We start from the raw sequence: 22,080 nt of genomic DNA on the forward strand, positions 1-22,080 counted from the left end.
ACAGCTCCTCCAGACAACTTTGCTCATATTATATTCAACTTGTACAAAATCCTAAATATCACGCAATTTAATATGTACAATACAAAACGATTGCATCAATGGAAATCAACCACAAATTCGACTATTATTATATATGTACGTCATACCGCAACCGCGTATATAATAATAGGAAGTCCGGACATATCAAGGCAAAATAAATGAATTAACATACATAGACACACTGTCTTGTCTATTCACGCAATTATAACATTTACGGGCTTGTATTATTATGCCTTCCTTATCCTCCTCTTTCTTTTTCTTCTTCTTCTCAAGTCATTGCCTAAATCTTTATCTCTGTTAAACAAATAATCAAATATCCATTTGATCCTCAATGAGGAATGATCGTGATAAGTTTGAATCAGTGAATAATTGTCAAAGGACCTACGAAACAAGGCACAAACTCCAAGAAGAGGATACTACTATTATGAGTGTTGTGACGCGGATACATAATAGTAATAACAATATTAAAGTAGTGAATAAACGACCCACTGTTACACCGGCGAAAATCATTGTCAATGATGGGCCGGCAATGGACTCGAGTAGAATCGTGTCATGGAGTTTTATGAGCGAGGAACTAGATGCCTTTGATGAAGCTATCAACTCTTTCGGTGAGATTGGGATTAGTTTTACTTTATTAGGGGCGTAGGGACAACAAAGTCCTTAAGTGGTGGGATCCTTAAGATTTATTTCGTAAACATTAGGTATATTATATGCCTCAGTGGCGTCCGCAGGATGATATATTTATAGTTTTATCTCGCTTAAAAAAACAATGATTAAAACGCATTTATTTCAAAAACGGAGACTTTAGTCATACAATAAAAGTTGTTCAGAATTTTAAGTGACGTACGTAAGGCTAGGTTTAATTCTGATTAGACGAGTTTGATTTTTTGCTAATTCGTTGATTTTTTTCATAAAACCAGATCACCCGTGTCTCAAAGTTGTTTTAAAGGTATGGGATATCAATTCAAAAATGCACCAAAGGAAATTTAAAATCCAAAAAACGAATGATTGTAATAACAGAAAAAAGGAGAACGTGTATTAAACCGAATTTAAAAAAGGGAATAAAGAACAGCATGAGTGAGTTATGTATCTTCAATCCTCATTATGGTTAGCAAGTTAGCAATGGCAATGCAAATAAATAAATCACAAGGTCAAACATTTGATTCAAATTGCTTTATATTTAACGAAATCAGTATTTTCATTTGGTCAATTATATGTTGCATTTTCAACAGTGTCAAAAGGGTTAAAGATATGAGTATACATATTTACATCAAATGGACAGAAAAATACAAAAAAAAAATTATATACAAGGAGGTATTGCAATAGAAATTTACCTATTATATAATTATAGTTTATACCTGATCGTTTAAGTTTTGAATTAAAAAAATAAAACAAGCTTTATATAAATAAATTATTTTTCATTGGCTATTAAAATTCCATAGCTGTTCAAAAAAGAAAAAAATAATAATAAGTTTTTCGTATCGAAATTGGCAATATTAAATTTTTTGCCCAGCTGCATAATTTTCCCAAATGCTGAAAAAAGTTATAGTAATAAGCAAAAATTCCTTAATTTTAGGGGATACAACCCCTTATGATAAAACGCATAATTCTCCTGTTAATTATTTTCTAAAATTATTTTTATTTATTTATTTCGACAGAAGGCGATTATCGCATCCTATAAAGTTCAGAATTATCTAAAAACTACTTGAGGTCAGCCTCACTTCCCTGGCATAAAGGTATAGAATTCTAAATACTAGTCGATCTATAATAAAAACTAGGCTTAAAAATGTCTGTATTTGGTTTCGGGAGATAGATGGAGTTATGAGCAGAGAGTCTCGTTTTATAGAATATATAGCCTTTATTTAGTGTCCAAAGGGGGGGGGGTTAGATAGGCTCAATTTTTTGTTTAACATTCTGTTAAGCGTAATAAAATTGCAGATTTATGAAGCATATATGTACACTTATGATTACTTTTTTTTATATTTTACATTATTGTCAGTTTGGTTAAAAGGGGCTTTGTAACCATTTCATATGTGGGTGGGTGGAATTTTATAAAAATGACGTAATATATTTTATTAACATCATAATCACGCAACTTTCCCTCGTTATTGCTTTTCTAAAAGTGAGGAGTCAAGGGAACATTGGCTCCCTATTCCGGAGGCTAAGTTGTATTTACATATTATTTAACCAATCAACACAAAGGAAAGGTCAGATGATTTTTATCAAACGTGATTCTGAATTATATTTCTTATCTAATCATCTTAAATTTTTATTTATCAATTATTTTGATAAATCGTGTTGATACAAACTATTGATCTGTTATAGAAATAAAATAAATTATATTATATATAAAAGGGCATGTCGGAGCAAACAAAGGCTCATATAACAAATGGCGGCTTCAAATTATATTTAATATTTTAGTTACATCCAGTCATCCCAGAAATTATGATATGAAGCGCATAATTGATAGTAAAAATTCAAATAATATTGTTTATGTAGTATTGGGAATTTTTATTGTTTTAATTTTGTTCAATATTACTTTTTGTGTCGACACAAAACACATGCTATGTATATAATAAATCCAAAAATCCACAGTTGTTCACAAAAAGTTAAATTTTTGGAAAAAAATTATAACATGAAATTTCTTGAAAAGCATTTCGTATATCAATTTTCTGACAAAATATTCAAAATATTAAATATTTTGAAAAAAAAATTCCAATTATTAAATGTTAAATTTTTTCATCATGACCAAAAAAAATATAGTAAAAAGCTAAAATTCCTTGATTAGGGGGGTGGGCTACAGTCCCTCCAGCCCACCCCTGCGGACACCCCTGAATATACATACAATTACTAGGAGCTAATATCAATTGACCTTTAAGAAGGTAAATACTTTGGACGTCATTTCAGTTTAATAACATATTAAGAATATACAAACATTAGTTTTAAAACATCTTTATTTGGGATGGAAGGCTGCATTCTCTTCCAGTTCAGTTTCGGCCCGGTCCATTTCAGTCCTGCATATCAGTCTTAAAAACTTTTAAAGTTTGGTATTTGAGTACGTCGCTTAACTTCATTTCTTCTTTGTTTAATCAGATTTTACTGAGAGTCTTAAAGACCGATAGGACTAGTCCTAAGACTGTACTGAATAATTAAGCACCGACACAACACTATTTATTAAATATCCCTATTATTTAACAAATCGTATTTCTTGTCGTCATTTAACTCTGAAAATACTTATACATACTTACGCTTACACAATCATGTATCAGAAAATGAATTTGGGGTTAATCCAGGAATTATGTGGGATGACGTCAAAATAAGAAATAAATCTCTCTATCATTTTTATTTTCTTGTAATCCTCTGTGATTTAAAATAAAAGATTAATTTATGAAGTATATACGTACGTACTAGTGATGTAAAAGATCTTTAAATAACAGTTCCGGGTATTAGGTGATTTTTTAAAGGAAATATTAAACATGATGTGACGAAGTAGTCATCGTAGTTAACTAAAACATTCATATTGTACTGGGTCTAGAAAAAATAATGATACCTTCTAGAAATACAGTTTTAAATATGTGCTGTTGATTAAATCTTTAGTTCCGATTATTTTTGAATAGCTTAGATTCTAAGCCTTTGATTGATGTACATGATGTAAACAAAAAATATGTAAATGTCGCGATTGAAGCATCATAGGAAATGACCATCCCGGATATCATGAAGGCCTTAAAAGCCAGCAAGGCCACAGTCTGTTAGATCAGAAATTGTTTGGCTGATGGGGACAACCTTAAGGACAATCTTGGAGGTAAACCCAACGATGAAGATGTCAGAGTACGCCAAGAAGAAGAAGGTGCGTCGGTCTACTGTGGACAAGGTCATCCAAAAGGATGGGGGATGGTTGCTTAGAATAATTGAGAGGCCATTCCTGTCCAAACGTTAAAAAGAATTCCGTCTTCAGCCATCTCAACAACTCTAGAATGATCTGAAGCACAACAGCAACTGTGTAAATGTCTTTTCTCTGATGAGAAGACCTTTACCGTTGACCCCGTCTACAACAAGCAAAATGATCGGGTGGTATACTTTGGCAAAGCTGACAACAGAATCAGTACAGTTACCAAGAACGAACATCTAGCCTCTATGATGACGTTGGGGGTTGGGGCATCACCTGGAGAAAAAATGCCTCCAATTTGGTTTTCTGTTTGATATCGGTTACCGCAGCTGACTCTTTGGTAGGTTTGAAAGAAAATGTGGCCCCATAGAGCACGAAGACCACGAAGAAGTCAAAAAGGACACTTATGTATTTCAGCAGGACGGGGGTGCAGCCCATACTGCGAATATTATACGAGAGTGTATAGTAACATGAACTTCTGGCAACAACTTAGTAAAGGTTGTTTTAGCTGATTCTCCATAAAGCTTCAATATTAAGTGGCGAAACACGACCGTTATCTTGAGTAGCTTCCTGGTTGTACCCATATCCCCTCCCCCCTCATGTGACATGTCACTTTTTTAATAACATAGATGACGTCATTTATTGATTTTTAGTCATTTACCTTCATGATGTAGGCAACTTGATATTCACTTTGCAGAATTCACCTTGTAAATTCATTGAGGCTATCTAGTTAGTTATAGAGTAATATTCAAGTATTCTTAAATCCCTAGCGGACGAAAATTAGAGAATAACTACGAACAGTAGTTTTTAGTAGTATTGATCACGTGATTTTTGTTTTACCATTTTCCTTATAGCTTTGGTGCTCCTATGTCTGAAGGAAGGAGTTAGAGCACCATAGATACGTAAAGATTTGCTTAACGACGCTAATATCACCTTGGATCAGGTTAACTGTTGGGTGATATCAAAAACTGATAGATATACGAGTGTCGTTTGAAAAGTCCGAGAGATGGCACTACTGGCACGTATCGAGATGATTTTTAGTTCGTAGCATATCTTGGAAGAACACACGCCAAATATCAACCAGATCAGTCTGTTTCTTTCTGTTATTTGTGAAACAGGACGAACCTTCGATCCGTGGTATAACTGATGTAGTTTTATGGAGTAAGATGAAGCTATAAACAAAAGAATGAAGTCATGCATATCTAAATATCTATTAGATTGTGGGATTTATATAACTTTATAGATATATAGTATCCGCTATGAAGGACAATTTCTTCATTTATGTATTGAAAATGGGGAAAAAAGATTTTTTTTGTTTTGCTTAAGTATTTTTATTATTGGGAAATAAATAATAATTGCATCACAACTTATAATATATATATTTTAATTGATTAAAAGGAAATGGGTTGGTATCTCTGTTATTTGAAAATACACTTTTTATTTGTCAATTTCTTTTTTTTTTCATTTATATATTAATGCTTCATAAATATGTACAGGGTGGTTAGAACAAATTTTCGCCTTTGCAATGACGGCATTACTCCCAAGTACGTTAAATAGTGTACATGATTAGGTTAATGCACTGCGGTAGCGTCTTCAAGTTTTATTTTGATTTTTAACTGTTCCTTGATTGGTGGGGGGAGATCTTCAGCCCTTTCACCCCACGTCTGAGGACGCTCCTGCACTAAACTGTTACATTTTTTGCCTATTCCTCCCCTCTGTACAAATACCTTTGCTGCTAAGGACAATTGATGAACTAGTTATGCCTAATTTTGAGGCCTCCCATGGCATTTTGGCGTGTACAGGCTATGTTTGCCTATAAAATAAATAGGATTTTCCATTTTGCGATGAGGGCCATCCCAAAAAATCATGAGGGCTTCTTATGCATCAAAAACCCTCACGGGGATATTGAGTGGAAGGCAAAAGTGCAGAAGGAGATGGGGAAGATCATTTCCAATCAATACTGTCTCCATAGTTCCCTTGATATTAGCAGACAGTTTTCCGTCGTCCAAGGAACCTTGTTGCAGGAGGGCTCTCAAGTTTTGAACTCAGTACCGCGTGAGATTTTTAATCTTACGAGGTAATATATAAATATTCGAGACTAAAATGATTTTTTTATTACAATTTGTCTCCAGTCGGAGTTGTATTTTCGCTTATTGTAACCTCTTCTTAAACAGTACAAGTGATTACTCTGTCATTTTCAGGAATGTTTTGTTCACTATTTGTATTTTTCCTCCCAACTGAATCTACAACATCTTGTAATAGTCTTGTCAACAATGATGGAACCATTATCAATGTTTTCACTTGTTTGATTGTCTTGGGGTAAAACTTATTTAACTGACTTAAGATATTCTCCGCATTTTACAAAAAGATTTATACAATTTTTTGCAAAGTGGCCTGTTTCGTAACACTTTGCACATGTTATTGACTGAACTGCGTAACTAAACCTCTAAAATCTATAAATCCTGGAATGTCACGCTTTGGTATCAATCCAAGAACAAGATTCCCGTTATTAAGGCACTTTAATCTTCCATCATAAAAGTAGTCTCTTTTGTAGGCTTTACAATTTCGACAAAATCTTTTAATGCATCATCTATTTTACAGGGCTTAACATTCTCATAGAGAGAGTGAATTGTTACTTTCTTTTCAAATACAATAGGATTTCTAGCTCGTCTTTACGTTCGGCTCTTAGCCGGCTTACAATACCTTTAATTCCCCCATCCCCATCATTTGCTTCCCTTATTGGAAAGGTATCTTCTACGTGAGAAAAGGCAATACTCATATCAAGTTCTGTTTTCTGTACTATAACAACCATAAGCCGAGATCCAGGACAAATATGAATTCTTCGAAGAAGGAGTATGTCTATCTTCAAAGTTCCGAAAATTAAATTATCAACTTCTGGAACAGTTGGGCATTTAGGAATGCGACCTCCATCAATGTTTGTAAAATTCAATTATTATCTTCCTTCTAATTGCTTTTGTATCCAAATCTTTTTTCGATGCATTTAAATGGATATGTGGCCGTAGGATTTCCCCAATAGATGATTCGTTCATTATTAAAACGTAAATTTCTCGGAACTTTTTGTTTTATGAAGTGATAAAAAAATATATGGAACCTCTTACCATATGATTGATGTCAATAAGAATTTAAAGATGATAATCGAAAATAATAAAATCCATTTTTTCTCACAACTATTTCACACTGTAAGATATATATCTCACTAAATATATGCATATTTTATATCTAGGGTTTCACTTATACTCAAATTCAATGTAAAACTTCATTTCATTGAGGAATATAAATCAGAGCGCCAAATAATATGACTTGTCACTACTCTTCTCTTTCTTCTTAATTCCTCTAGACTTTGTTCTACTAGTGCTATTTGAAATATAGAAGAATTTCATTTCTAGAGCATAAGCATGTATATCTTCCGAAATACTAACCTAATAGGGGGCTGATTTTTTTTAAATAAACTTTAATTAACAGTACTTTATGTCTTGCTCGCTCCTCTTCTTACGCTCATCTATAAACCCAACCTTGCTAATAGTTAATGGGCATCATATTATTAGAGAAGGGAAAATGAGCGCATTTGGTGGGAAGAGTTAACTACACATCTTAATTGGTACAATTTGCATGTACAAGTTTATTTAAAGTGTGCACGATGTTGTCAAATTATTTCACACTACCGAGTGATGCATTAAAATGTGAACACTTTGAATTTTAAACTTCAACAAGATATAATTCTCTCCCAAGGCGTCGCGGTGTTGACTGACAGTGGCTTTGAGGGCCTCGGTGTTTGGATGACGGACACTACAGGCCTTCTCCTGTACCTGTACCCAAAAAATGTATTTGAGAGGAATGGTGTCAGGGCGGAAGGGAGGCTAAAGTGTAAAAAAAGAGTTTAAAAAAACTCAGAAGACTCATGCAAAAGAGTCTTGCAACGGAGGAGATGGGCTTCTTTGATTGTTGGTGTCAAAAGTAGCCTTTCCACCCCCACCCCCAAGCACTTTCTACCCACTTTTTTAATAGCTTTCTGTCTAGTGGGAAATCATGAGATCCCTTGAATGGACCCTCATGGACTTGAGGGGATTGGCCTGAACTGCTTTGTTTAACTCTTCCGGGTCCGGTTTGGCCTTTTTGACAGAGCCCTTCTTCATCTTCAATGGTTGGGAATTGCTGACAGCGTAGACGGTGATCCTGGAGACGCCCAACTGCTTGGAGTGTGCGAATAGAAATTTGTTGATCACATTCAAGTGTAATTTTCTTGAATAGTACGAAAGCTAAAGAGCTCATGTTTTTTTCCCCTAATTGTTTATGCTTTAATATATTGGAATAAGAATGAATTTCAATCTCTCAACCTTCATTGATTAATTAATTAGTAAATGTTCAGTTTTCAATGGACCACCTAGTAGAAGCAGTTTGTATAAAATATCGGATAGGTAAAACGGCCCACTTTAGAACTAATTTTTACACTGATAGATATTTTGCGTTTTCTTGAAAAAACGTTTCTTTGTAGAGAAAGCCTAAGTCAGGCCGTTCTATCCCGACGAAAATTTGATCTAAAGACACTATAGTGTGTACCCAGAGTACATAAATAAATACAGAAGTTTAACATCAATCAATAACTTTTTTTTATTTTTTATAGATAACCTATCAAAAACTCCAGGATCCACAAATGAAAAACCAAAACTTAAACCAAAACCAAAATGGGTACCTCCACCACAAAAACATTCATAATAAATTTTAATATATATTTTGATTACAGAATTGACTGTTTATACTATCTTATTTTATGTAATATCATATTGAACAATTATGTGCTTTATTTATCTACTTGATGACGCAATAAATATCTTACTACTTAGATAATAATATAATAATATTTACTTAATTATTTCTTTTTAATCAATAGGAAATCAATATTTACTAAGATTTACAGGGGTATCCGAAAAACTTTTGAGCCGGAGGGCTCAAAAGTTTTTAAATATTTGAAACATTTAAAAAAAAATCAAATCAAATCAACAACTGTTAATTTTTTAATTTTTTTCCATAAGAATTATTTTTTTGTGATAGCTCTAGAGTCTTAATTTTTTGTATGCCGAAAGTTTTATTTTCCGTAAATAGCTATAAATTTTTTAAAAAAATTGCCAATTAATTTTGTACGAATAAATATGGATGTTTGTTTAAAAAATCCAAAAACCGTGCCTCCCCCCCCCCCTTAAAAAATCATACCTTGCGGACGCCCGAGGTGTACAGGGTGTCTACGATAAATTGGAACTACTTTAAACTTCATCCAGATCCATAATGTGGATATTCGTAGTTAAATGATACTAATATAAAAGGTTGCGTGAACAATACACTATAACTTCCATCACAATTGTTTTGACAACAAACAATAGTCTTCATGGAACAAGCAAGGAGAGACGCCATCCTCGAATTGGCTCGCGCGGGACACAGGCCCTCTGCTATCAACAAGCTTCTTAACAACCCCAAGACCACGGTGTACCGGGTCTTCAATGCCTGGGAGGTTGCGGGGAAGGTCTGCCACAAGGCCCACAACATGAGAAGTGACCAAATCCGCACTCCCTGCTTCCTTGAAGGCCTCTGGAAGTCCATCAAGGCTTCGCCGGGGACTTCCTTATCCAGTTTGGCCAAGAACCGTGGAGTGAGCAAGCAGCTGGTGTCCAAGGCTTTGAATGAGGACCTCGGGTACAGGTTATACCGAATGGCCAAACAACACATCCTCACGGCATCTATGAAGACCACCAGGCTCACCAATGGTAAGCGTCTCCTCAATGACCTGAAGAACCATGGAGGAAGAATCCTCTTCTTCTCCGACGAGAAGAACTAAACTGTCGACAGAAGCTACAACGTCCAGAATGACAGGTGGCTTGCCAAGGAGAGAGAAAAGGTCCCTGCGGTCTTCACCACAAAGTTCCCGGCCTCCGTGATGCCCCTGGGTGTCATCTGCAGCACCGGTGAGGTGATGCCTCCTTTCTTCTTCAATCCCAAGGAAAGGGTTAACGCGTTAAGGTACTGCGAAGTCATGGAGGAGTTCGTCATCGCCTGGATGAAGGATACGGCCGCACACATCGCCATGAGGACGACTAACCTCTTCAACTCCCACGACATCCCTTTCTGGGATCGCAACACCTGGCCCTCCAACTCACCCGACCTCAATCCGTGTGATTACTACTGGTAGGGGAAGTTGGAGAGGGAGGTGTGCAAGGTCAGCAACAAGAGCATCGCAGCCCTGAAGGGCTCCATTACGAGGGAGTGGAATGCTGTCGATGCCGCGGAAGTCATCAGGACATGCAAATACTTTAGGGGCAGGATGGAGAAGATGGTGACTGCTGAGGGAGGACATGTTGAATAAATTTATTGTTTAATATCATGTCTAACTTTTTCATATTAACAAATACACTCCAAATTCCATTTTTATCAAGCAGGTTGAATTTTAAGATAGTTCCAATTTATGGTGCACACCCTGCATCTCCTGATATCCAGGGATTTTTCTGGATTTTACAGTTACGGAAAATCCCATATTAAATTATTTTCGTAGTACTTTGTCGTATAACGTAACATGTCCTCCATAAAAACACTGAAAAGGCATAAAATCATCTGGTAGTTAGTCCAATAAGGCAATCATACCAACTGCTATTTATCTCTTAAATATTCCTGGACTATCATTGTCATATTATTTCTCCACAATTTTTTAAATGAACGACATATATTTGTAATATTAAAATCTATCACCGGTGATTTCATTCCCTGTCTTTTCAACCCTAGTAATTTCATTCAATGTAAAATTGATGCCTGGACCTTTCATTCCCACTTTCAAGGGGGATATTTAGTTATGTCATACGGTTTATGTTTCTAAACTAGTTATTAGTTTTTGTATAGGGCTGTAGAGGGAGTCCCTGCATGATCATATATGAATGCTCATTATTGTTGTAGGATTCAATCCAGAAATGAACTTGAAGCAGGGAGAGTAAATGATCCTGGAGAAGGGAGTGAGGGGTACCAACAAACTTGCTTATAGTTTACGTAGATTTGAATTGTGAAAAGGGGATAGGAAGAGAACAGGGGATGATGAAAAGGAGTAGGAGCGACAATTTATAGACGATGAAGAAGAGGAAGGGTAATGAAGGGATTAACTTCTACTTCCCAAGGTATGAAATATATCAACGGATCGGAATTCCATACCTTCTCCCTATTAAAGATTTATTTTAGGTCATTTTATGGGTTTTATTATGAAAGATTGTGAGGTGAAGTAAAGGTACCGGCGTGTAAGGTATTATGATCTTTCAAAGATACATTTATATTTTTGATAGAAATTAATAATTTATCAAGGTGTTATTACCTCACTAACTGTAATGTATTCGTGTTTCCTTCCTCCTTGTTCTCTTACTTCTGTTATTTTCTTGTATGTATATATATGTGTAAAGTACAGTCTTTTACATCGTTTTAAGTATAGATAGTCGTGTATTTTATGTATGTATCAGAGTAGGTTATTGTATTAATAAGAATACAATTGTTCCTATTAGACAACCTTTGTTTTATTCCTCCACGTCTTTCCTCTCCCCATTTCTCTCGGTCATCCTGGATTCCTTGGATTAAATAGTTTGTGTCTCCTCAACCTCGTCAGGACACAACACTATCATAAAAATTTACGATGTATTTTACTATAAGCTATCCCCTTTCTTCTTCTTTTTCACCTTTTTATAATTATTTTCTAGGAAAATAATTTTTTTTTAAAATAAGGAAATGAGAAATCCTTAGCCGATCCTAAAAATAGTTAATTTTTTTTAAAATAAACATAAGTATAATATGAGGAAATTTTATTTAAATATATAATTAATTTGGTAGTTTATGTACGACTTTATAGCGCTATATTTAGTACTCTAATTTGTTGGATTTATATCTCGCCCTGACTTTTATTGTAGCACGCAACCTTTTTTCTAAAAAAGTTGAACTCAACCCAAAAAAAAAGAGTCCAAAATCGAAAAGTTTTTATTCAATAATTGTTGACAGCCTAACAAGAACGAATTCGAATCCACCCAATCAATATTAACGACACTGATAGAAGGAAAAGAAGAACAAAATGCAGTGGGAGGTAAAAAAAATACAATATTTATAGGGAACGACATAGCTTTATGGACAACGCGCTCGAGAGAAATGGTTATTTTGCCCTCAATGTGCGTAATTTTTAGAATTACTTATAAAATAGGAAAAATCTTTATGAGGAGTTTCATATATTACTATGAATTTGAAATATGAAACATCATTCAGATTTTTTTCCTTCATCTTTCTTCTACGCGATGTATTTTCTGTATAAGAAATATATATCTGAGAGAAGGTTAACTATAAGCGTATTTTTCTTAAATCCTTATTTTTTATGTCCGGATTTGACTCTAAATAACTTTCTTCTTTAAAGTAGCAATGCATCTAGGAAGATTTTGAAAAAAAAAACAGATTCGAATTTTTCTTTTGAAAGTATTAAATTGTGGCTTCAATTAAATCATATTCATGACGTGTGTGGTAACAAATAGGATTATATGGATGATTAGAACTTTATTACAAAAAAAACCAAAAACTCATTTCAAGGTGACATGACAATTCGTAAATTAAATTGATTGTCAGGATCAAAAATATTCATGAAGGGGGAATACAGAAATGGTAGAACTGGCGACATTTGGGTAGTCAATAGTTAAGTAATTAATTAACGAAATTATATTCTTTCTTTTTAAAAAAAAGACACTGTTTTTCAAATTTCCCAAAATCGGAGCTTGTTCTTAAGTAAAAAAATATTGATTATAATTAATCAACTATTTTGGTGGATTATTGATTCCTTTAAAACTACTTTGAATTCGCAGATTTAGCTTTATAGATACATGATTGATTTTCCTACTTCTCTTTTTAAAATATTTATGTAACTCTATACAACAACAAAAAATTTAATAATTACAAAAATCAATACTAAATAGAGGGCGTCCGTAGGGGGTAGCCTAGAGGGGCTATGTAAGGAATGTTTCAGCCATTTTTATAAAAAATATATAGATATAACAAAAGAAAAAAACCAATGAATTAATAGAACATAAAATAGCTTTAAACAATAAAAGAGGTGTTCAAACTTACTCGTTGGGTTGATTCTGTGCTTGTTCTGGAATTCTTTGATCCAAATGATTGGTTTTTTAAGAAGCTTAGTAAGATCGAGTTGTCATATAGGAACCACATTCTTTCACTAAAATATCCAATTGATATGAGGTAAAAAGATAGGTGCCATTTCAGCGACTCCAAAGGCCTCGTTTTATTAATAATTATTGATTTTTTAATTAAAATTGATAAGTTTCATGCTATGGCAACCTCACTGCCTCTTTCCATAGGACCTTAATTTTAATTTCGCAAGGCTCTTAGATGCAAGATGCCTTAAGTCTCTCCTGATTTCACACTCCGTATAAAAATGAAGTTGCGTGTCGATTAAAAATAAAATTCAGAAACATTATTATATTAAAACATAACCTTTACATAATTAATTTTGGCTTCATTTTGCAATGGATGAGCTAAGAATATATTTCTTTTAACATACTTAAACAAAGAGTCATAAGTTACACATTCTTATATATTTCTTCATTTTTACAATTTTTTATTTGTATTTATGTATAATGTATATTATATTTGCTTTGTGTATAGAGAATCAGGCCTTTGAAGGTCGAACTCCTGCATGGGATAAAGAGGGGAGGGGGAAGAAAGCATAATCACAATCATAATTACGATTCATTTTTTAAACGCATAAACAGATATACATTATATATTGTGTAATTGCTATAAAAATGAATTAATTTCTTTTGCAAGGGTGTTGCTAAAAATTATTTGTGATGGGACAAGTCCAAAAAAAACTTAACACCGATTCCAATTCTTGCATAAATAATAGTAAAGAAATACCATTTTGTTATCAGGGTTGCCCAATGGATTATATTTTAGGAGAGGAGGCTTAGTTTTTGGAATTTTTAAAGAAAAAAAATCCAAAAATTAAATTTTTTTGTACACAATTTAAAATATATTTCAAATATATAATTTTATATTTAAATTTTTTTCAAAATTCTACAATTATTCACAAAAACTTAAATTTTTTGAAAAACAAATTCAAAAACTCATGGTGTATCTACAAAAATTTCAAAAGTACGTAGTAATTCACAGAAAATTAAATTTTTTGGATTTTTTTTTTGAAAAATTAAGTTAAATTTCAAATATTAAATTTTTTAGTAAAAAGCAAAAATTTCTTAATTTGGGAGGCTTATTTTTATTGATGACTATTAAAGTAATAAATAGTTAAATTCCAGAAATACATAAGAATTGGAATCGCAAATTAAATATTATTTTGGAGATGCTAATTTTGATTCCATAAAAACACCCGATTCTCCTATTCCGATTAATCGTTCCATCAATAGTAATTATATTGGCTCATTAAGGAAATGTACCCTGGGGAAATAACGTAATCTAAAGCTTCAAAACAAAATGGCAAATTGTGACTGTGGCGTCCCCCAGCCTTCAGTGTTTATCAACAATCCAGATAAGAAAATAAATCTTTAAAAAAATTAAATATTTTAAGGAACATTGATTAGGTAAGTTGGTTATAATAAACTTTAAGCCCCTTAAAAGACACTTTAATATTGCTTCCACATTTTAATGGCTTGATAAAACATTTTTCTACTTCAAGAAAGAAGACATAGCTAATTTACTTTTCAGTGTCCTTAATCCAAATGAAAGCGTCCGGAGGAACTTATTGTGTTGCGATAAATTGTTCCAACAATTGGAAAGCCACCGTTTGCATTTATTTAAATTTCTTCTTAACGATAATATCTGCAGAAGATGGATTAAGAATTCTCGTCGAGCCGATTTAAGAGGAAGGTCGAGTGAGTCATGCAACGTTAGTCATAGACTTTGTTATACGCATTTTGAGGACTGCATATTCATAAAATATTGCTTCAAAAAAGAGAAAAGAAGACTAATACCTAATGCAATTCCCACTATGTTCGATGTACCAAATCCTCACCAAAACATTATGATATATACTTATCAGAAGATATAGGGATTCAAAAAACATTTTTTTTTTTTTGCAGATAACATTTGCATGGATGTCTCTACAGTCTCTGCACCCGGTAAATCCAAAGAACTTTCTCTAATGGTAAAACTCAGATAGTATGTTTATCTCAAAAATAGGACAATAAAAAGATTGTAGCAAGGGAAAAAGGCTAAAGTCCCAACTCTGACAAATGTGAGACACATAATCTCTTCAATGCATCCATTCCTTTCTAAACTGCAACATTTCCTTATATCTATTCAGCTCCACTTTTGCTGTCAGTGCCTACTACAAAAGTTCATCGTACTACATATTTCTTTCGGCAAAGCTCGAACTACCTACTGTTTCATCAATACAGGCCTGAATGTCAAAGTTCTACGTGAATGAGGGGTTCTGTCCTAATTTACTAAGCTATTGCCATTGAGATGTAGCACTTTGGACGAAAAGGATCCAAGCATTAGAATATTTTGCTGGATATTGTTCATGAAATCTCAACAAGTTACATGTTGCTTCTTGAGAGACATGCAGTTACCTAGGCAGAGAGCTAACTGTGTTTACAACTGAGATTGAAAACAGTGAACTGTTCTTGTGGCTGAAAAAATACGCTATACACTCATCAACACTTTTCTGTACAGGACCTGAGATGACAAAATATTTTAAGAACATTTTACTTGGGAGCAACTTCTGCTCCTTTCGTCACTTATCATGCAATGGGATTCTTAAGCTCCTCAAAATCACTATTTTTGAGTATAATATGGCCTCCAATATTTTGCCAAGACTACGTTCGAGAAAAGTTAGCTCTACATATTGTCCCTACTTTGCTGCACTAAAAAGTCAAATGGATAAATAACGAGCTAAAGAGTACTATCAAAAAGAGCAAATGGAAACTAAAAATTATAAAACATTCGTAACTGTTGTCACATATTAACATCATATCATAGAATTTTGCAATGAATATCCTTTTAGGTAATACTTTATATCATCATTGTGATTGTTCATAAGATTAGTTATACCCACTGGGCGCACGAGGGAGCCATTATCAACATTAGTCAGAATATCGTCTTACTAGACCTCAATATGTATATGCTCTGTGCTGATATCTTTTTCGTACAGCAGATGTCGCTTTTTATACTACAACAAATGACGTCACTTTATCATTTTCCCTTATGACGTATACAACTTTTTATTCCCTTTGCCGAATTCAACTTGTTAATTCAGTTAAAATGGTGAACAATGAACATATAGTGGCTGCCTAAATAGTTATTGTAGTTTACAGCTAGGTTTGTAACTAGTGTTGTACCAGTCCTTATTTAGGACCGAGAACCGCAGTCCAGTCCTACTTGTCGGTCCTAGAGAAAGGTAGAATCGATCCCTCGTTAAGTCAATGAGGGAGGGTGTTTTTCCTCCTTTTAATTATTCTATTATATAATAGAATTAATTATATATAAATAATTAACAAAATAATATGTTCGTATTATATTGTATTATAATGAAAAATATAATATTTTTAGCAAGATATGTGCAATAATCATAATAAATATTTCATATGTCTTATTTGTCTCAATAAACCATCGATATTTTTACGAAAAGTTCAAAGAGCCGACAATTAATGACCGATCCTAAGACTGGATTGAACTGGACCGAATAAATAAGGGTCGACACAATACTAGTTAGTATAACTTATAAAGTAATATTTGAGTACACACATCGCCCCTAGTGGACAATAAAAGTATTACCATATATTTTCGTTAAAATATGGATCCCATGATCTTTTTTTCGCCACTTGCCTTGGACGTAACCAACGCGTAACTACAAACTATTCCGTGACGTAACCTCACAGACACACACATAGCCACTATATTTGGTTGTTAGAAGTCCATGTTTCACCTCCAAATAAGTGTTCTGAATATTGATTGGTTGAATTCGTATTGGCTACTGTTAAGCGCTTTGAACAGTTACTATCAGTGATTAAATAATTCTATATTTAGGAAGAATTGGCTAACACTTCATTAAATGGCATTGTTAGGTTTTCAGACCTGAAGGAGGGAGGGCAGACTGTTACCTTTATTGTATTAGTAATACAATAAAGGTAACAACTAGTGTTGAGACTTGGTCCAGAACCAATTTTTTTTTTTTTTTCGGTTTGCTCTTATGTGATGTTTTCTAGACCGATTTTTCGGTCCAAACAGTTGTCCTAGAAGGAATGATTTTTTTGGGTTTACACTATGTACCTATTTTTTTCGGCCTCATAAATTGTAAAGACCAAATTTCATTTTTTTTTAGATCAACTGTCATTGATTATTTCAAAAAAAATCTCAATAGTACGCAATGTATACAATACTAAGGCCAAAGGTCATTCTTAATTCATCAAGACCGGAAGAAGTGGACTTCTATGTCCTCCAAGAGTTAGAACTAAATAAATATAGTGGGAATCGAAGGAAGATACTTATAACTTGATCATCCATCTCAATAGATATTCGTATTAAGAATTATGTATTCCAAAAGAGACGACAGGATTAAAATTCATACTAGCTATCTCTGTTTAAACTTCGTATGACGTCATTGTACATGAAAATACGTATAATGCCATGTTATAAACAATTTATCTAAAAAATCGTTTGTACCAATTTTTTTTGGGGACCGAGCTAGACCGAACATTTTATTTGATTAAATGCTCTCATTATAGCGTATAAGGACCATTCGTATAAACTTATGAGGAAACGGGGCAAAGACTTTATGAATTGTCATTTTGTACCCCGAATCTTGGGGGTGTTTTTGGTACCTCCGATACTTAAGTAACTACTAAGAGTCCCTCACATGCCCCACCAATTGAACCCCAAATGTTGAGTTCATATTCGGATACCACCGGATCCCAATTCGGTTGCAACCCACTATTTGAAGAAACTACTGAGTGCCCCCAATTGTACAGCAAATAGTGGGAGTGTTTTCGCGTACTGCCAGGTCCCAAAACGGGATACAACTCACTACTGATACTTGAGGAAACTACTAAGAGTCCCCATCACCCCGTTTTGAAATTCCAAAACCAAGCCCCTCCCCCTGAATATAAAAAAATTTAAAATGTTCTGCTCCCTCTTTTTTAACATTCTTTATTTGGTTTATATATTATATAGAACATACATATATAAATAAACCGGAGCGTTTGCTTAAAAAATTACATAAATAAACATATACTTAATGCTCCGGGTAGAATTTCAACTAATATTCTAAATATCAATCTTTAAAAAAACAACAGTAAACATGCAAATTAACTATTATGATAAATATTTGTTAAAATTTCTTAAAACCCTTTTTAAAATACTTCGATGATTCCCTGAAGTTGATGGAAAGTACCGGATTTATTTCCCTGCAAAATTCCATGACTCACATCCTGATTTAGGAATTTTCGTTGTGAGAGAGACATAGCGGGCTGAAGCTGCCAAGGTGATACCTCTCAACTCATCCTTCAGTTAGTTGGCTGGCGATGAGGGCTATAAAATTAAGAATTGCAAAATCCCGGGCCCTTTTTACCTCAGAAGTTTCACCCTTCTTCTTTGTAATTCCAAAACGAACAAGACCTTTAACCTATTTTTCTTCCCCATTCGTCAGCCCTTATGGATACAAAACATTTTAGGATATAAATGGCATGGCAGTCCACAAACGCATGTAGTGTGTTATATATTTTTGCACAGTCCTTGCAGGGCCTAGTCAAGGACTCCTGTAAGCAGGACCGGGCACGCACAAACATGAATTCAAATACGCGTGCAACATGGGTCCATTGAAAAAAAAACAATGCAACGTGTTTGCTAAGATAATAAGTAATAACTAATAACTATTAGTTACTTTGTGGACCCCATCTTTATTGTGTTTTGAAATTCCATTCATGTCCACTAAGTGTTGTGCTCTAGGGTGTAGAACGGGCAATGACAACGAGCCACAACAGTCTGGCGTTACTATCCATCTGTGGCCAAACAAAGAGAGAAAACATGGACTTGATACAGCCTTGCTGAGAGCCATTCCAAGAGAAACAGATCTGAAGAAGACAGATTAGGCACAATATATAAGTACAAAGCTATGATTGCTGCATTTCAACGAATCTGGTTTCATCTGTGAGTCTAAAAGAAGTCTACCCTTGCCAAGGCTCTAAAGAAGAGGTAAGGCAGCTGCTCACTTTTGATGTGTATGCTTATAACTGTCCTTCTTTTACAGGTACCTCAAACCAGATGTAGTACCATCCCTATGGCCAAACTGCCCAAACTCAACTCCTAAAGCTTCATCAAGATCAACTCAGGCTGCGACCACGTCATATAGGGCTCAACAGTTCAACGAAATGAGTTCTGCAGAAGAACTTGGTGACAAATTGGCCAAGGAGACACTCCCACTCAACTTCATCCTCATCACAAAACCAAGTGCTGCCCTTTTAAAGCTATCCCATGATGAGAAATTGGGCCCCCAAGTAGTAGCCAGCATCCAGTTTGAGACAGATATGTCATTCAAAATGTACCACTCTGGTGTGTTGATTGACAAAAAGGCAGTATCACACATCACCTCAGAAGGCAAGGTCAACACTGTGATTCAAGCCATCAATTTGGCTTCCTTTCTGGGAGCAGAAGAAGAATTGAATCAAACAGAGACCTGGGAAGACATTTTCAACAAGTTAGTGAAGTTTCTCAACTCCTCAGAGATTGAACCGAAGCAAGCTTCTAAGCTCTCTTTCATTCGTGAGCAAATGGCTCTCCTCTTCACCAAACCAACAGCTAGATAATATTTACCTTTTCTTCTATCAACCGCACTCATGTGGGAGAATGTGGGATCAGGACTATGTAGAATATCCAACTAATATAACAACTAAGTGGAGGTATCTACCACATCAGCGTGAGACAGATCCTGGAAGCAGAGAAAAAGATTCTTATTCTGAGTCTTGTCAAATTCTCAGGTAAATAACATATTTGTTAATAGTAAGCTTCTTTATTTTGGTATTTCTTATTTTCACAATATAATAATATCATAACAATATTTGACTTTTTTCAATTTTCAGGTCTGACTACTTCAGAAATTAAAGGTCTGCTGGATGAAGACCTGGTAAAAGCTGAGCTCATTTTGACTAACTGGCAACCAGATGGCCTCCAGGAACTAGCTTCTCAGGGAAAGAGTAATGCTCTTTACTTTGTTGCCGGGTATATTGGTTTTTCTTTGAAGAAAAATATCAGCTGTACATCATGCCAAGAGTTAATGGTCATCAGAGACACACCTACGGACTCAATAACCTTAGATAGCCCAACTAATCAGCATGTAGACCTGAAAGAGTTCATCGACATAATGAGCAGAGGGGGGTTGTCGACTCCATTTGACCTTCTCTACCTCTCCTGTCTTTATGCTCACTCCATGTTCTGTTACATCACAGCTACTCCTGAAGAGAAAGACAGTTTACTTAGCACCCCAAATCCTAGAGCTTCATTTGTTGCCAGATTCATTGAAAGGATGCAGGACAGTTTAAACTCTGACATTATCGCTGTTGTGGGAGTAAAGTGCGAGGAAGGACACTCCTGGTTCTTCAAAGAATTTCATTTGCTTTATTTAATGTCATGGGTAACAATTTCAGTGCTAAACTGAATGATGACATCCGATTTTTAACAAAAAGAGAATGGCAGCTAAGAATTCAGAAGCTAATAGAAAAAAAGCTAAATTTCAATCAAAATCTTTTGACTTGTAGACTTGGACCAACGTTGTACTTTTTGATTGTGCCTTTTCTTTTTAATATGTTTTTAATGTTTATTTTGATGAAAGTACTAATAAAATACCACTTCTATTATAAAGGTATTGCCTCATCTTTATTATTTTGATAATTTTTCCTAGCAAAATACTTTTAAAAACTTTTTATTTTGTAGGAAAACACTTGAAGAGAGACATTCCATACAGAATAAACATAGACCCATATTGGAAACGCGTGAGTCCTTGGGCCTAGTATATTTTATACAATCTGTGGAGATTTGTAACTGCGAGGTAAACTTTTTATCATCAATTATTCCCCTCAGAGAAGACACTATTTTTCTTTTCCAACCCATAGGGAGGCCCAGACGCTTACTATGCAGCTCCCAGAGTCCATTCATAGCTGCATCAGGAGAATTTAGGAGAACCATCTTAACGTGCCTCGGGCATGGCATTGAACAATATTTTGAAGAATTAACGAGTGGAAGTCTTATTCTACCATCGTTGGGCAATTCTTCCGAATTTAAATTGTGAACAGTTTAAATATCTCGTGTGATTGCGTGTTCTTCTAAAATTGAGGGGGTCCTTTAAATTTATAATAAATAACTTTTTATTTATATTTTGCCGAAATATATCAATGGTTGAGTCATTTCTAAATGCAAGGGTGAGCATCCAAACTATTCTCTTAGCTGAGCCCCAAACTGGAAAGATCAAAGATGTAATTTTGTTGGTCAGGTTAGTCCCCATCATAAGCCAAATGTACAGTTATCGGTTCGTTATGCTTCTTCTCCATTCTACTGCTGGATTTCTTGAAATATCCACAAAAATTTTGGAGTAAATTTTCGGGACAATACGAGATAGTTGGGCTACTCCACCACCTATATGGGATTTAGGTATTTTCATGGCTTCGATATAATTCTTATAAAACAAACAATTAGGCATTTGTCTTCTTCTAAAATAGCTTTTTCAGCTAGCTGCAGACTTGATGGGGCCTTATATAAAATTAAATGTATTACCAAATTGTTATAAAAGTCAACTCTTTTTAAGGTTGAATCTTTTCAAAAAAGAAATTCTTTTGTTGACAGATGTCCGAATTTCGTTCCAGTTATCTTCATGAATACCACTGCTATTCCATTTGATACCCAAAATTTCCGCCATTTTTCTAACTTTATAACTTCCGCCTTTAAGCTCATTTTCAGGCTTCGAGGAGCCCAAAAGTAATTAGGGGTCTTATTTTTATTCACAACCAATCCTGTTTTTTCTTGAAACTTCCGAAAATAATTAAGTAAGACTTTTGTTCTGGCAATTAGCTGAGACTCAGAATTCGCCTCTACGGTTAAAATTATATCATCTGTATACAAATCAGATC

General features: G+C 34.4%; 1 protein-coding gene and 1 long non-coding RNA gene across 2 annotated transcripts; both read left to right on the forward strand.

Annotated features, from left to right (window-relative positions):
* The first annotated feature begins 333 nt into the window (after nucleotides 1-333).
* Nucleotides 334-8,802, forward strand: LOC121120566 (uncharacterized). Its single transcript, XM_040715440.2, has 2 exons — nucleotides 334-647; nucleotides 8,568-8,802. The coding sequence occupies exons 1-2, from the start codon at nucleotides 371-373 to the stop codon at nucleotides 8,657-8,659; spliced, it is 369 nt and encodes a 122-aa protein (XP_040571374.1). The 5' UTR covers nucleotides 334-370; the 3' UTR covers nucleotides 8,660-8,802.
* Nucleotides 8,803-17,965: 9,163 nt separating this feature from the next.
* Nucleotides 17,966-21,341, forward strand: LOC121120840 (uncharacterized). Its single transcript, XR_005865224.2, has 5 exons — nucleotides 17,966-19,156; nucleotides 19,212-19,938; nucleotides 20,041-20,819; nucleotides 20,891-21,005; nucleotides 21,070-21,341. It is a non-coding gene; the product is annotated as an uncharacterized lncRNA (long non-coding RNA).
* The last annotated feature ends 739 nt before the right edge of the window (nucleotides 21,342-22,080 follow it).

Source organism: Lepeophtheirus salmonis, chromosome 6 (assembly GCF_016086655.4).
Source record: "Lepeophtheirus salmonis chromosome 6, UVic_Lsal_1.4, whole genome shotgun sequence".
NCBI classification, from domain to species: domain Eukaryota; kingdom Metazoa; phylum Arthropoda; class Copepoda; order Siphonostomatoida; family Caligidae; genus Lepeophtheirus; species Lepeophtheirus salmonis.

Excerpts from the sequence above, each read along its gene's own strand:
- LOC121120566 (XM_040715440.2), top strand. The coding sequence starts at position 371 with ATGAGGAATGATCGTGATAAGTTTGAATCAGTGAATAATTGTCAAAGG. Across the intron at positions 648-8,567 it reads TGAAGCTATCAACTCTTTCG|ATAACCTATCAAAAACTCCA; the intron begins GTGAGATTGGGA and ends TATTTTTTATAG.